General features: G+C 38.1%; 1 protein-coding gene across 2 annotated transcripts; it reads left to right on the top strand.

Moving 5' to 3' along the window:
* Positions 1–3,235: 3,235 nt before the first annotated feature.
* Positions 3,236–15,084, top strand: eci2 (enoyl-CoA delta isomerase 2). 2 transcript variants are annotated; one of them, XM_027149731.2, is made up of 11 exons: positions 3,269–3,388; positions 5,028–5,281; positions 5,482–5,626; positions 6,680–6,778; positions 7,070–7,255; positions 10,962–11,031; positions 11,111–11,213; positions 11,298–11,418; positions 11,627–11,716; positions 12,395–12,538; positions 14,252–15,084. In XM_027149731.2, the coding sequence occupies exons 2-11, from the start codon at positions 5,268–5,270 to the stop codon at positions 14,405–14,407; spliced, it is 1,128 nt and encodes a 375-aa protein (XP_027005532.1). In that variant the 5' UTR covers positions 3,269–3,388; positions 5,028–5,267; the 3' UTR covers positions 14,408–15,084. The 2 variants fall into 2 exon arrangements, with proteins under 2 accessions (XP_027005530.1, XP_027005532.1); XM_027149729.2 differs by lacking the exon at positions 5,028–5,281 and having other exon boundaries at positions 3,236–3,388.
* Positions 15,085–17,345: the final 2,261 nt, after the last annotated feature.

The raw sequence follows: 17,345 nt of genomic DNA, 5'->3' as shown, positions 1-17,345 counted from the left end.
CATTCAATTGATTGATTGATTAATTAAGTAATCACTTAATCAATCAATTAAGTGATTAATTGATTAATTAATTAATACATTTATCTATTAGTACATTTATTTATTTATTATACATTTCTTTATTTATTTTATTTATAATTGTATTTCTTTGTATCTTTCATTCTTTATAAATGCATATATATATATATATATATATATACGTATATATATATATATATACGTATATATATATATATATATATACGTATGTATATATATATGTATATATACATATATATATACATACGTATATATATATATATATATAGATATATATATATATATATATATATATATATATATATATATATATGTTAATAAATAGTTTTTTCTATTCAATCAACACCTGAAGGCTGTAATAAAGTCAACTGTTTAGTAATGTTTAGGGATGTTTTAGCATAGTGCCTAAGGTGTTGGATTACAGATTACGGAAGGTCATGAGTTCGAATCCCAGGTCCATCAAGCTGCCACTACTGGGCCCTTGAGCAAGGCTCTTAACTCTCAGTTGTATAAATGAAAATAAAATGTAAGTCACTCTGGATAAGGGTGTCTGCTAAATGCCAGAAATGTAAATGTAAGGATATGCTGACTGATTCAAATCAAATCAAATCAAAGTTTATTTATAGAGCACCTTTTTAAAACAGCAGGTGTTCTCCAAAGTGCTGTACAAACAATATAAAGTAAACAATAGAACTAAAAAGCATAAAATAATAATAATAATAATAATAATAATACTAATAATAATTTTAATAATAATAATAATAATAAATAATAAATAAATAAATAAATAAAATAAAAACTAAATAAAAGTAATAAAAATGCAATAAATACAATAATAATTAGTAAAACACACTAAAAAGAACTCCTAACAGGTAACTCTCATACTGCGTTGTATGCTGCACCATACAAATATGTTTTTAAATGTGATTTAAAAACAGCAAGTGAAGGAGCCTGCCTAATGTACAAAGGCAAATTATTCCAGAGTTTGGGGGCCGCTACTGCAAAGGCACGGTCACCTCTGCTCTTTAATCTTGCGTTGGGGGATACTAAAAGCAGTTGCCCAGCAGACCTAAGTGCTCTGGATGGAGCATATGGCTTTAATAGGTCTGAAAGATACTTAGGACCAATCTTATTTAATGATTTAAAAACTAAAAGTAAAATCTTGAAATCAATTCTAAAATGAACGGGCAACCAATGAAGGGAAGCCAATATAGGTGTAATGTGTTCTCATTTGCGTGTCCCCGTTAATAAACGTGCAGCTGCGTTTTGTACCCTTTGCAAGCGTGTTAGAGATTCCCATCAATTATGCTCACAGCTGACTTATCCAGTGTTTTTAAATGAATCCATTAAATGTTTGGCCCTCTAAAAGAACAATACTATGAAATAACAATTAGTGTCATTTTTGTGTATTTTATATTTTACACAAATGGCTAATCTTTTGTATTTTGAGTGAATCACAGCCCAAACATATGTTTCAGCATAAAATGTTGTGTTTACATCAAATTGTCAGACAGTAGAGCAGGACTAAATATTGCTATGCTTACGCTAATATTGTGCAAGCTAAGATGAAGGGTAGAATCACATGTAACTCAGGGAGCAGTACATTTACATTTACATTTACAGCATTTGGCAGACGCCCTTATCCAGAGCGATGTACATAAGTGCTTAAATCTCTAACATACAGCAGTAGCATAGTAGCATTTCAAATAACAGTAGTGACCTATTAATTGTTAAAAATCCCTTTTCATTCCTTAAGCCCTCCCTGAACACGAGTTCTTTACCGTATTCTGCTGCTCTACCCATATGCAGCACGCCGTCTTTTTGCCTTCAGGGTGAAGTCGTGTTTATTTCCACATTCTCCTCGCCTGTATTTGTCTGTGCCACTCATTGTCCTTGTGAGTGATTAGGATGCATCCTGAATGCCTGTGTCTGTGTGCTCATTAATAACTCTAAAACATGGCATTCATGTGGAGAATTTGCAAATCGACCTTGTAAACAGTTCTAAAACTGAGCATTTTACTTTACCTTTTATCTTTCTTTAGTTTAATTTATTTTTATTTACATTTATTTACATTTATTCACTCATACACAAGGCAAAGTGTGCTGGAAGTTTCAGGACACATTTTAGATGTGACAATGTAGAGGCTCTGGATCTTGCCAGGAACTTTTGATAGATAAAGGAAGCAGAGCATTTCCAGGGCACCCCCCCACCCCCCCACCCCCCCCCCAAAAAAAAAAAAAAAAAACCCATATCCTTCATTTCATATTGTTATATCCGCACAGGGCAGAGAGATTCCTGCTGTGGTGTCAGTGATCTAAACAACTTCTTTAAAGATCAAGAGGGTGGTGTTGAGTTTTAATCAGGTAATGTCACATCCTAATTTTACTATCTGTGTTTGATGCACTTTGATAGTGATTTTAAGGGAAAGGAACCAGTCCATCTTTTGTAATGATAATAAGCTGATGACTACATGGGTGTGTGAACTGGGACCAGTGACTGACGGGTTTCCTGACAGTTTTCATTCTCATACTGCCTCCAGATGTAAGGATTCATGCATTATCTTCTAGTAGATCATAGATATAATGTATTATGTATTATTTAGTTCTGTACAGAGGAAAGACAGGGCAGAAAGAAAGGAAGGAAGGAAGGTTGGAATTAGGGAAGATCAAAAAAGGAGGAAGAAGAAAAGATAGACAGACACAAAGAAATAAAAACAGACAGACAGACAGACACAAAGAAATAGAATGCAAGAAAAGAAAGAAAGAAAGAAAGAAAGAAAGAAAGAAAGAAAGAAAGAAAGAAAGAAAGAAAGAAAGAAAGAAAGAAAGAAAGAAAGAAAGAAAGAAAGAAAGAAAGACAGACAGATAGAAAGACAGACAAACAGAAAGAAAGAAAGAAAGAAAGAAAGAAAGACAGACAAACAGACAGACAGACTGACAGAAAGAAAGAAAAAAGAAAGACAGACAGAAAGAAAGAAAGAAAGAAAGAAAGAAAGAAACAGACAGAAAGACAGCAAACAGACAGACAAACAGACAGAGAGACAGACAGGAAGAAAGAAAGAAAGAAAGAAAGAAAGAAAGAAAGAAAGAAAGAAAGAGTAAACAAACACCTATAGGTACACCTATGTTTGCGTATCTTCTCTCTGCATTCACTTTAACAAGGAATCAGAGTCGGTTCACTCTTTTAGTGAGTCGACTCAGTCGCAAACGACACCTCACTGTTAAATCATTTGTAAGTGGGCGTGGTTTAGAATGTGACAGGAAGCTGCAGCTTATGGACTTTGTGTTTGTTTAATTTTACAGTCGATATGAACCGTATTTTGTCGAGGCGGTTTGTCAGGTTTTGTAGGTGAGTACCTGATACACCGATAAACAACATGCTTTCTGAATTAATATCCTAGTTTACTGGAGTTTTATAAACGCGAGCTAGCTAACAGTAATAAGAGTAGTATTTTAGCTAGCTAGTTAGCATGATGGCTAACAGCTGTGACCTTTCCTCTACATTAGCTTACCTTTAGAGTTCAGGGAGATTATTGTATCCCTGTAACACTTTGCATGAAAATATCCATCATCATCAACGATTTTAATATGATATAATAATCATAATATAGTATAAGTGTCACTTTTAACACTTGACATGAAGAAAACATGCAGACATCCTTCTCTTTACTGTTATAATAACAGGGCTCTAAAGTTTTGAAGACAGGCAAGAGTGACATCTCCAACCCCCCAGTGCCCCCCCCCCCAAAAAAAAGAAAAGAAAACTGTCTTTCACCAGGATCACTGACCACACTTTAATCAAATACAAAGTATTTGTTCAATATCCAGTGTGTGTGTGTGTGTGTGTGTGTGTGTGTGTGTGTGTGTGTATGTGTATGTGTGTGTGTGTGTGTGTGTGTGTGAGAGAGAGAGAGAGAGAGAGAGAGAGAGAGAGAGAGAGAGAGATTATGACTGGTGTTGTTTATTGTAAGTGTTTGTTGCCTTTTTTGACTCCTTTATCATTTGTAATGTTGCTCCCAAACAGTTCAGTTTAAAACAGTTCGGCTCAAGCCCAGACATTTTTAGTGTCATGATTGAGGACAATGTCCTGTCCAGAGACAAGCTGTTTCGTGTTGAGGTTTTGTTCAAACCGACCATCGAAAATGCCCTCGCTAATTTTTTTTCATTGGTTGTTGCGTTAAATGTTACCCAGATTGTGCTATTTTCTGATTGGCTATTGTGAAGCCTCATTTTTTGATTGCCTGATAAGTGCCAGGCTCCACTAAGAGCTCCACGTGCTTGATTCCTGCCCGGTTCCATAGAGACAGCGGTGCGGACTGATACATTTTGCTCGCTGTGGCATATTAAATAAATGATAAATAGTCAAAAAGTTTTTCTGCGTGAGAAATACAATGTGTGGCGAGAGGACGTGAGAAAAGACTGAAATGCGTGACTGTCACTCTCAGTGTGTGACACTTGACAGCCCTGTAATAATATCCTTCACGCTTTCTGGGATTAACCTTCAGGCTTTCCAGTATTTATTGTTGTTCCACTATGTAATTTCACGATGTACATCTTTTGCTTAGAAATGTATGCCTAATGTGTGCCTAATGCAAGGAAAAACTGAGAGGACATGAGGAAAAGCCTTGAGAGGAACCAGACTCAGAAGAAAAGCCATCCTCATCTGAGTGACATGGATAGTGTGTGTGTGTGTGTGTGTGTATATATATATATGTGTATATATATATATATATATATATATATATATATATATATATATATAATTTCCCGTCTATAACTGATTACTGTAACGTCGAAACATATGAGTACGAGCACCAGATATGTTTCTGAATTCATTACAGAATTTAACTTAAGTCTGTTGTACCACACTGAAGTTATTAACTGTTCAGTGATACAGACTCGAATGCAAACCTTTCGTAGACATTGTAATACTAAGGCTGTTTGAGGAACAGCCATGTTCATGGATTCTGTGTGGTTTCTGTTACTAGATGTTGGAGCGTGGCTGTGGGGGCTTGTGAATATTCAGCAATAAGGGCATTAGTGAGAACAGACGCTGATGTTGGGGTGCTGAGGAGGTCTGAGGTTCAATCTGTGTTCCAGTTCATCCCAAAGGTGTTCAGTGGGATAGAGTCAGTGTCAGGGCTCTGTATGGGACACTCGAGATCTTCCACTCCATCCTTCACAAACCATGTCTTCATGGAGCTCGCTTTGTGCACAGGGACATCGTCATGTCCCTCTTCAGGTTTCTCACCTCAAATAAACAACAATCAATGTATATTTTCCAGCAACGTTTACTGTCAGATATTTATTTTAATGCGGCGTGGACATCTTAGACTTGAAGTTTGAGGCTTTGGAAGCTGATCAGTCTTAGAGTTTAATTCAATTGTTTTCCTTTGTATAGAAAGTATTAATTATTTTATTGTTATTTGTTTGTTTTTTCAGGATTCCTGGGATTCAGCTTCACACTACTGGTGTATTGATGGCAGCTTCAGTTGAGGACTTTAACCAGGCCAAGGTTAATCTGGGAACACTAAAGAATGACCCTGGCAATGAGGTCAAGCTGAAGATCTATGCCCTCTTTAAACAGGTGAATATAAATATAAACTGTTTTCTTATTTTTCCAGGAATTCTATCCATTTAACTAATGATAAGCCAGAATGTTTTTATAGCTATGCATTAGTTTATTCACTATACTCTATCAACTATTACGCAATTATTTAAGTTTCCAAGAGTGCTCATATTTACAGTATTTTCTGCACTATAAGGCGCACCTAAAAGCCTTAAATTTTCTCAATAATCGGCCGTGTGCCTAATAATCCCGTGCGCCTTATGTGTGCACTGAGTTCCAAAAATCTGTAAAAATGTTGTTGTGCGACTTTGGTAAGTGCTCCGCTTGACTGACTGTCGGACCATTTGCCGCTGACACAGAGACGTAATACATACACCACGTACGCTGGCAGCGATAAACCAATCAGAGGACATTATGTAATACGTACAGTACGTACGCTTACCTCGGCCACACCTCCGGTAGGTATACTACCGGAATGTTGCAAAACAACATTTGTTTCTTCCTAACCATTATGCGCTCCACACTCCAGTCCAGTAGGTGGCGGTAAATGCACCTTAAGTAATAAAAATAAAAAGTAATAAAAATGCACCTCTGCCAATAAAAATCAGATGCTTACGAGGCACAATTCAAACTCCAGGCTATCAGTTACACGGTTGTAAATGGGAATAGAGCAACTGAAAGAATTCAACATCAATGTATCTATGGTTCGGAAGTGGAGGAAGCTAGAAAATGAACTGCGCCAAGTTAAGAAGACACAGTAGATGAGGACTTTGATGGATTAGTGGGAGAAGATTGATTAAAAAATAGTGTGTGTGTGTGTTGTTTAAATAGTAGAATAAAGTTCAACTAAACTCACTGTTTTGCTTCTGTTACCTTTTTTGTGGACCGTAGGTTTTAGCATGCGCCTTATAATACGGTACGCCTTATGTATGGGTTAAGTACAGAAATAGACCCCGTAATTGAGACTGCGCCTTATAATCCGGTGCGCCTTATGGTGCGGAAAATACTGTAGTCTAACCGAGCTGTGACGTAATGTCGTGTGTGTGTGTGTGTGTGTGTGTGAATGTTCAGGCCTCACAGGGACCGTGTAACACTCCAAAACCAGGAATGCTGGACTTCGTGAACAAGGCAAAATGGGACGCCTGGAAGTCTCTGGGTTCTTTGTCTCAGGTGAGCTGCTGAAACATTTTGGCTTACTCGTATTCTGGGTTTTCTCCACAGGAAACGGTTTGCTTAGACCTCATCATTATATACAGTGTCTAAATTCACACAGTGCTGTTACATCTGTTAGAACTCGACCGGGAGGTAAAGAATCATGCAGCCTTGTCTCGCACTCTTAGAGCTATACAAATCTAAAAGAGCAAATGTTAGATATTTTTTACTAGATTTCTTTAATAGAAACCATAACCAAAGTAATAACGAACAAACCATTTCTCTCGTTCTCGTACTGTTTCCTCTCAGGATGATGCCAGGCAGCAGTACGTGAACCTCGTCTCGTCTCTGGTGGCTGCTGAAGGACCTCCGGTAGCAGCAGCTTCATCCACAGGAAGTGAAAAAGCTTTCCAGACGCTGCTGGTCACCACAGAGGACGGCATCACAACCATAAGACTCAACAGACCACAGAAGAAGAACGCCATCACTGTGGAGGTGCACTGAAGTGTCAGGGATGTCCACAGACACCAGAGAGGCAAAAACCCGTCCTGTTCGGTCACGTCACACGTTTTAGCGTTGTGTCTGTGCCAACGAGGTTACTCTAGTTCAGATAGTTAAGAACGGTAGTTAATTATTTAAGTTGTGAAAAGAATAGTATGTGATTCGCTTGTAAACTCGTATAAACACACTACACTATAAAAGTTTTGGTAACGTATTTTTTTTTTACTCAGATAAGAGATTATACACTAATATAAACAAATTTTACACACTTTATATTTCTGTTATTGTTTCATTTGAAATGAATGAGTTTGATTCTTCTGCCATCTACTGGTCATTCTAGTAATTACAAAACAAAGGTACTCTATTTACAACAGTGAGTGACGTGACATACAGCTAAGTACGGTGACCCATACTCAGAATTCGTTCTCTGCGTTTAACCCATCTAAAGTGCGCACACACACAGCAGTGAACACATACACACACACAGCAGTGAACACATACACACACAAACAGCAGTGAACACACACACACACCATGAACACACACCCGGAGCAGTGGGCAGCCATTTATGCTGCGGCGCCCGGGGAGCAGTTGGGGGGATTCGGTGCCTTGCTCAAGGGCACCTCAGTCATGGTATTGCCGGTTCGAGACTCGAACCCACAACCTTTGGGTTAGGAGTCAAACTCTCTAACCTTTAGGCCAGGGGTCGGCAACCTGTTACGGGTCGTCAAAGTGACCACTAGGGGATGACCCAGAAACAAGCTTCAATTCAACTTTAAAGCATCAAATCCTCCATAAACATGAAAAAAACTATTTACCTATTAAAGTTTATACTCTCAATATTTTTTTAAGCCCACACACAAAGCATAATATGATTCACAGCCTTCATACTATTAGAAAAATATTTTGGACAAAACTGACCTAGGTGGCGCTAGACCAGTTTTTCCCTTACCTTTAGATGCGTCTCTTTCTTCACTGGGGTAATATATTCCAAAACAAATAATCCACAAAAATCCACACAGGATTGAAAACTGTAAGCCTTTTAATCGCTGTGGTCACGCCGCAAATATTCCGTTAGTGTTCTGAAAACTGGAAACAGTAGTGCACCATCATCTTGTTTTGCCGCTCTAACTTCTCATTGGGGGATTCAAAAATTCTAAATTTATGTCATATTTATAGCCCAGGTCCTAATGAATCAAACAAGCCCTCATTTGAGCCAATCGGTGCTTGTATGGCAGAGATAGACGGCTGAGAAGCCAATGATGGCATGACATCATTTTTTGGGAACCCGCCTTTGACTGACAATTACTCCTTCCAATAGCAATGAAATGGGCCGGGACCTATACAGCTGTTTAGCCAATAAGCAGACGATTCCAACGGTATGCGACATGCCGTATGTTCTTTGCCTGTGTCTGCGTGAACGAGCTGCGCAGAAGAATTCTTGCGTAATCCCTGACCTTTTGTCCCTCTCACAGCTCAGGGTGTCAAGTTACAGGCCTGTTTTCACACCAGAGTGATAGAGAGAGAGTCTAGGCTTGTTTATGGCCTTTCAGACTGAGCCTGCAGCCTTTTATTTCAAAGTTATACAGTAAACAAGTACACAAAAACGCTGCACCCGACGACCATGTCCATAGAAAAATATTCATATAAAATCCATTTTTAGGTCTTTTGACTTGAAATTTTTTTTGGTGAAAGACATCTGGCTATGACCCTCAGTTGTTATTTGGTCCCTAACATGTTCCAGAAAAATAAGATTAATCAGTTTATCAGAAAAACAACCCAGGCGGAAATGAAAACCTTCCATTCTAGCCTCTGTAACTGTGTGCCAGTAAGGCCTAGAATCAATCTGAAACTAGTTCCTGAAACTAGAGAATCTCTTCTTTCCAATGAGACCATGAGGCTCACCCCAGTTTATCAAAGTATGTGGGAGCTGTACCACTTTTTGTTGGGCAAGTCATGTAGGCGAAAAACGTGCAATAGGGGGCGAGATCCTACTCAAAGAGCCATTTGGACCCGTTTCCCACAGAAAAAAACACAGGGAGCCACAAAACATTTGACATCTAAAATGAAGATAAGTATAGAAAAAACTGTAGTGTGTTGCATTTATGAAATCAATTAACTGCTAACTGCGAGTAAACACAATTTTATTTCTGCAAGCAAACAAAAATATTTTGAACAGTTTGAACTAACCTTAAGAAAAAAGATGCGGGGTTGAAGGTTACTTTCAAATAAAATGTTTAATGTATAATTGAGTCCTTCATATTCATGACCAAGGCTCTCAAGTTTTGAAGACAGGCAAGCGTGACATCTCCAACCCCTCGCTTTTTTTCATTGGATGTTGCGTTAAATCTTTCCCAGATAGTGCTATTTTCTGATTGGCTGTTGTGTAGCTTCTTTTTTGATTGGCTGATAAGTGTCAGGCTCGACTAAGAACTGAGACGTGCTTGATTCCTGCCCGGTTCCACAGAGACAGCAGTGCGGACTGATACATTTTGGGTGCTGCGGCTTATTAAATATATGATAGTTTTTCTGTGTGAGAATACGATGTGCGGCGGGAGAGCGTGAGAAAAGACCGAAATACGTGACTGTCACTCTCAATGTGTGGCACTTGACAAACCAAAAATGTGCCTGCTTCTGTGTGTCAGATTTTGCAAGTCGGCAGTTATGACGCATATTTTGAAGAAAAAAAAAAATAAACACTGTTTACTCTAATGTTACAAGAGCATCATGATCTTAGAATTTATAATTACATTTTTTAAAAACTAACTAACAAAAATAAAAGATTTAAATTAAATATTTATTTTCCAAATCTACAGGGAGCCGCAGCAGAGGGATGAAAGAGCCACTTGCGGCTCCGGAGCTGCGGGTTGCCGACCCCTGCTTTAGGCCATGACACAACCCCCCCCCCCCCCCCCCCTTTAACAGATGTTCATAAGAAAAAATACACTGTGGCGTCTGAGAGCACTAGTGGTACTCTATCTAATTTAATAAAACAAGTATAATTATTTTATAACAACTTAGTAGAGTCTTTTGTGCAAAGAGATTGACGTGGACGGTGTTATAGTCGCTTACAATTAAATAACAAATGATAATATGTGACAAATATGTGCATATGTCATATGGCATATGTTCCATTCTAGTCTATATTCCAAATAGCGCAGAATCTTAAATATTAAATATTCAAGATCTCAAACGTTTACTTTCTTTGGTTTCAGTATTTGAAAATTCTAATAAAAAAAAAAAACAGTCAAACGTGAGGCTGACTGAAGCCGAGTTCTGCTGATTGAATCAAGTGAATTGAATTGAATCAGATGGAATTAAGTGACTCCTTAAAAGATTCCTGCTTGATTGGAATAAAAACCTGCACCCACACCGAACCTTTGCATATAAAATTAAGCTCAGACACCCCTGATGTAGATGATGAACCAGTCCAGTACTATAATAGCTGTGACCAAAAGAAAACTAAATATTCAATAACGTTTGTATGTTTCCGTTTAAAAAGCTTTTTTTCCCCCCCGAATCTGTACAGAACACCACAAATAGTGGAACAAACTGTAAAATTAATTGAATTATTTGGCAAATAAAATATGGTAGAAAACAGAAAAAAGGGTTAGTTAATGTTAAAGTCATTATCCCTTCTTTATTCTTCTGCTTATAGAAACAAAAATGATAGATGTCATTTTTATTCGTTTTGTTCTAGATGTATAACGAGCTGATTGAAGCTCTGGATCTTGCTGGAAAAAACGACTCGGTCATTACAGTCCTTACAGGTACGGTACAGGGAACCATGTTGATTTGTCAGCATGGAGAGCATGGGACATTTTCCTCTCACTCGTTCTATCTCGACAGGAAGCGGCGACTACTACTGCAGTGGCAATGATCTGAACAACTTCACTAAAATCCCAGAGGGTGGCGTTGAGAAGATGGCTAAGGATGCCGGAGAGCTCCTCAGGTAAACCTAGAATCTGCCTGTGTGTATTAAATGATCACTCTGTAGCGTGTTAGTAATATTTGTTGTTTTTTTTTCTAACAACAGGCAATTTGTGAAAGCCTACATCGATTTCCCAAAGCCGCTAATTGCTCTCATAAACGGACCGGCTGTGGGAGTTTCTGTCACCGTACTCGGCCTCTTTGACATCGTCTACGCTACAGAAAGTGTGAGCAGGAATTTAGACGTTAATTAATTGACAATTACACAAATCATTAACTATTACTTAACGCATTTGGTGATTCTAAATGTTATTTTTCTTCAGCTTTGATGAGTAACAGCCGAGTAGCATGAATGCGATACGCTGTTAATTACTCAATTTAAATGAAACGCTGTTCTGCTTTGACCGATTTTTTTTTTCTCTGTCTCACCCTTAGGCGACGTTTCACACCCCTTTCAGCAACCTGGGACAGAGTCCTGAGGGCTGCTCATCATACACCTTCCCTAAAATGATGGGTGCTGCAAAGGTGCACTCACTTTTTCAAACACAATTAACTGTAGGGTTTAACTGCACCAAGTGGGAACTAAGTGGCAAAATTTTTTTTATAATAATAATTTTATATTGATATTAATAATTAATAATAATAATTTCACCCAAACTGGACACTTAAAGATTGGAAAAAAAAGATTTGTCCTGTTTGGGTGAGTCTGTGTCTGTGAAACCCTCAGATTCCTGTTTTTGGCTGTGTTTAGTTGTGTGTAAAAGTCTCAGGAGATTAGCAGTTTCTGACATACTTAAACCAGCCCCTCTGGTACCAAAATCCATGACACAAAGTCAAAGTCACAGAGATCATGCTTTTTTTCATTTTCGTGTTTGATGCCAAGTCCTTTTATTGTAATTTCAACCACGTATAGCTGACGCAGTACATCGTGAAACGAAACGACGTTCAGAGCAAACAAGTGCAGTCAGACAAAACAAAACTCTACAGGACAGATACAAAAACAGGTTGTACAGAACATAGTGCAAAAAGAGGGTTGTAAACACCGAGGGTCCTTGCAAGCGTATATACACCGCTGTTATAGCAGCAGGCAGTTAGATGTTGCACCTCCTGTCTGTATAGTCGGTCTTGCTGATGAGAAACACCACGGTCGTGTCCTCAGCGAACATGTCGATGTGTTCTGAATTCTGTGTTCTTTGTGTCAAGGCTAGTGAGATGCTCTTGTTCAATAAGAAGCTGACGGCTACACAGGCGTGCGATCTGGGACTGGTGACTGAGGTTTTTCCTGACAGCAGCTTTCAGTCTGAGGTCTGGACCAGGCTAAAGGTCTACTCCAAACTACCTCCTAATGTGAGTAACATCATGTTTGATCTAATTTTTAATTTCTTATTTCAATTTAATGAATTTTTTGTCCAGTTTGGGTAAGTTTGTGTCCAGAAGCCCACAGATTCCTGTTCTTGGCTGTTCAGTATTGTAGTATTCTGATGTTGGTCAATATTTTGTGCAAGCTGAGATGCTTTTCAGCTCAACACAGTTGTAAAAAGTAATTATATGAGTCACCGTATCCTTCCTGTAAGCTTGAACCAATCGGGCCAGTTTGCTCATCAGCGTAAGGTTATGTGTGTGTTGGATGGTCTGTAATGGCTGGTCACTTGTAAGGAGAGAATCTAACCTTCCCATTGATGGATCAGACTCATTGGCATCATCGTTTGGGAACATTATTTGGACCATAGGATGCACCTGATCACTTAGAATTTCCAAATACTTGGCCATGTGGCTAATGATGTGGCCAGCAGAATACCAATGTGGTTTCCCAAATCTTTACAGATCCACCCCCATGTTTGAGAACCAGACCGGACAGGTTGTACGCTTTCCTGGGGGTTCTCCATATATAAACTCAACCTGCTGTTGGGAATAAACTTAAATGATGGTTCATCAGACCACATCACTCATTTAAAGTCTTCAGCTTTCTAGGTTCTATGATCACGACACCGTGTTTTTTAAGCATTTTTCCACTGGTGTCTGTGATGAAAGGTAAAGCACTTGCAACTCTTCCATGTATGTTGTGAAGTTCTCTACAGACTGCTTATGTGGAAACAGGGTGTTTTAACGTGGATATTAAGTTCTGCTGCCCCTTTTGTGTTATTTGGACGCAATCCTTCCAACTGTTCTACAGGGGCTGACATCATTGTTTTGTATTTTGTCTATTCTTCTTCTCTGTTGACGAAGTCCTGCCGTGCCTTGTTGCTCTTGAAACCCCAAAGAATTGGGTTGTAAAGGTTACAGATCCTCCTGCTAAATGGACTCCCACAATCTGTCCCCTTTTTGTAAAGTTTGACAATTCACCCATTTCAGCAATGTCTTAAAACTACCCACTGCTGTTTTATACTGGCCTGCAACCTAGACAATATACAGCAACAACAAATTAATAAATGTTGATCGCAACTTTTTTTTTAAATCACAAATAATATCAAACCCTGTAATAATGGGGTTTACGTTATTTTGTTCTGTCTGTCTGTCTGTCTGTCTGTCTGTCTGTCTGTCTGTCTGTCTGTCTGTCTATCTATCTATCTATCTATCTATCTATCTATCTATCTATCTATCTATCTATCTATCTATCTATCTATCTATCTACAGTATCTATCTATCTACAGTATCTATCTATCTGTCTGTCTGTCTGTCTGTCTGTCTGTCTACAGTATGTGTCTGTCTGTCTGTCTGTCTGTCTATTACTCTGTATTTATCTACACACACACAATCTCTCTGTCTATCTGCACAAAACGTAATAATTAGAAGAGGCAGATAAATAAAGTAAAAATAATGCCAGTAACAATTTATACATTCTAAGAATGATTCATCATATGCTCTTATCTACCTCTTTTGGTTCATATTTAGTGTGTACATATGCATGTATAGTAACCTGTACGACTTGGACAACATGTTATTAAAACACACTGTACCAGAATGATATTTCCCCCAAAAAACTGCATTTATCTATTGCTGCAATATTTACATCTGTACATACCCACTGTCATTTCATGATCACATCCTCTATATCCGTAGTCTCTGGCCCTGTCCAAGCAGTTAATGCGTCAGGTGGAGAAGGACAAACTCTATGCCGTGAACAACGCCGAGGTGGAGCGGCTGATTGAGCGCTGGCTCTCCGATGAGTGCATGCAGGCCATCATGGGCTTCTTCCAGAACAAGGCCAAACTGTGATGAGATAATATTCTTTTATCCTTAGAACCAATGATGTACTAATAGAACCTGAAATATTCTGTACTTCAATACAGATGAGATATTTTTACAGTGAAACTGATTACTTTCACAGCATAGGAACAACATAAAGAAGGCAAACTTTAACTCTTGTTTTACAGCGATAACACACGAGAAGTACAGAGACAGTAATGAATGAAATGCAGTTAACGTTCAGTCATAATCACATTATCTGCATATTTTGCCCCAACTGGGGGACAAACTTTTAAGCAGGCAAACTTTACTGACAGAACGATTTTTTAGTATAATGTGGTTTGTTTAAAATGGCCAGCATCAGTAAACTGACACATGCTCACACTTATAGCATTTTGCTACCTAAACATTTGATTTCTGAGGATTTGTTCATTTGGTACTGAGAATAAACAATGTCACTGTACTAATTATCTACAAAGGTTTAAGTTGAAATATTTTAGCACCACATGTTTGGCAGTTTATACGCTGTGGCCATGGCCAGAATGAACTAGTTAATATAGTTAGTGGTTTATTACACATCATTATTGGTGTAGTTTAAGTTCTTTTACATGTCGAACCTTTTCAGATATTTCTGACAGACAACCTTCTGTTGATTGATTGATGTTTTTATAAAATGTTTACTGCTGAAATAAAGTGATTTAACCCAGTGACACTACATTTTCCTTTAACTAGATGCCTTTATTAAACGTCACATAACCAGAGCTAAGAATATCTTATCTTATTAAACCAAATGTCTTTAAACAGATATTTTTTTTATTGCTTATAAGTGGGTCTTTAACCAGACATCCTATAGTACAGCATACTTGAATGAGGATGAGAACTTTTAACCAGAATGCATTAATTTGAAGCCCAACCAGAACTTTTGTCTGTTCCTCAGCCAGAGTTCCTTTTGTCAGAGTTCCTTTTGTCAGAGTTCCTTTTGTCAGAGTTCCTTTTGTCAGAGTTCCTTAGCCAGAGTTCCTTTTGTCAGAGTTCCTTTTGTCAGAGTTCCTTTTGTCAGAGTTCCTTAGCCAGAGTTCCTTAGCCAGAGTTCCTTAGCCAGAGTTCCTTTTGTCAGAGTTCCTTTTGTCAGAGTTCCTTTTGTCAGAGTTCCTTTTGTCAGAGTTCCTTTTGTCAGAGTTCCTTTTGTCAGATTTCCTTTTGTCAGAGTTCCTTAGCCAGAGTTCCTTTTGTCAGAGTTCCTTTTGTCAGAGTTCCTTTTGAAAAGAGTTTCTTAGCCAGAGTTCCTCAGCCAGGGTTCCTCTCGCAAGGGTTCCTCTCGCAAGGGTTCCTCTCAGGGTTTTGTTTTTTGAATCCCACTGGAATACTTTTGTCTGTTTCTTGTATGATCTGCAGAATTCTTTAACCAGAAACCCCTTAACCAGATATCATTATAACCAGTTTTCTTTAAAACTGAATGCTGTAACTAGTGTACTGAGATCCTTTAACCAGAGTACTTTCATTTGAAACCCACTGGATTTGAATACTTTTGTCTGTTTCTTGAATGATCAGCAGATGGCAGGCTACACCATGCAAAAGCCCATTTCTACTACTTCTACACCTTGTTTTAAAATAATACCTTCTAATAAGCATTACTGTATCATTTACTCAAAAAAAAAAAAAATACCTACTCAACCCCACAACAACAAAATTGCATGTTGGAGAAATTATAGTCTGACAATCATCACATAATAGGTTCAGAGGAAACCATATGAAATCCTCATTTGCAAGTCATTAACTCTAAGTGCACATGTTCCTCACCCTGGTCCTGAAGTGTTCCCAACACATCTGCTTCAACAAACCAGCTAGTCAACAGCTCTTTCTGAATAGCACCATTAGAGCAGGAAGAGCGAGTTCTCCACGGTCAGGTTGAGGACCTGGTGTCTTGCTGAAGATCAAGCTTTGGATTTTCCATACTGTTGTTTTCCTACACCTGCTTTGCATGTCGCTCAGTTTGTTTAACCTTCATCTGACCGATAGCACAAGAGCATTCCTTGTTTTGTAAAGGAAACAGATAATACACCACTTGTGTGAAAGGTTACAAGAGCTTTATCTTTAACTGGAGTTAAGCTGTAGGTGGAATCATGGTTTCATGTGTGTTCAGGATTACAACACGATCCATCTGAACAGAGATGCCAATGTTTAGAGTTTAAAATAACTGATCTAATATAAATAGTAAGCATTTACAGCTTTATATAATATAAGAGAAGCATGTGATGAGAGTACAGAGGTTGATCAGCAGCAGAGATTAGTCCTGTGGTCCTTTTAGTGCTAGGTCAGACTTTACTTCCAGACCTCCTGGTGCCTTCACAGACAAAATCTTACTTAGAGAGATTTGTCCTCCATTGTACATCACCTACTGACTTTGGGTTGTTGAAGGTCCACCTGAGCTGAGCCTTGAACAAGGATTTTTAGACGGTGTTGCAAAGATGAAACATTTGGATGGTAAATGTGGTGTGTTTATATACTGCATGTTGTCAACTGTTGTAATTATCACGTGACAAAGTAATTAAATTCAGTTTTATTTGTATAGCACTTTCAACAATGGATGTTATCGCAAATCAGTTTTACAGAAATATATCAATTTTAAATTTTAATTTTATACATATATCTCTTTTGAGCAAACAAAAAGGTAATAGTGGCAAAAAACACAAACAAACAATAATAATAAAGAAGAAACCTTGAGAAGAACCAGACTCCTAAAGGGAATCCATCCAATCCAGTTATATTATGAAGACTTTTCCTTCTGATTTCCAAGTGATGAGAACTCAGACCTGTAGCAGGGTATCAGGATCCAGAAGAGCAGAAAAGGGAGGGATAAGAGCAAGAAAGGAAAACGTATGTATGCTTATTGTAAAGTAATGGTGAAGGACATTGTCTATTCTATGTAGAGTTCAAGCAGGGACTCTGGAAAGACTTTATTGTTACG

Source organism: Tachysurus fulvidraco, chromosome 3 (genome assembly GCF_022655615.1).
Source record: "Tachysurus fulvidraco isolate hzauxx_2018 chromosome 3, HZAU_PFXX_2.0, whole genome shotgun sequence".
Lineage (NCBI taxonomy): Eukaryota > Metazoa > Chordata > Actinopteri > Siluriformes > Bagridae > Tachysurus > Tachysurus fulvidraco.
Note: the sequence above shows the minus strand (reverse complement) of the source record. Positions and strands in the feature narration are given on the sequence as shown.

What these genes read in the sequence shown, in the direction of transcription:
- eci2 (XM_027149729.2), top strand. Translation starts at nt 3,348, where the DNA reads ATGAACCGTATTTTGTCGAGGCGGTTTGTCAGGTTTTGTAG. An exon ending in TCTATGCCCTCTTTAAACAG is followed by an intron (nt 5,627 to 6,679) that starts GTGAATATAAAT and finishes GTGAATGTTCAG; the next exon opens with GCCTCACAGGGACCGTGTAA. An exon ending in ACTCCAAACTACCTCCTAAT is followed by an intron (nt 12,539 to 14,251) that starts GTGAGTAACATC and finishes CTATATCCGTAG; the next exon opens with TCTCTGGCCCTGTCCAAGCA.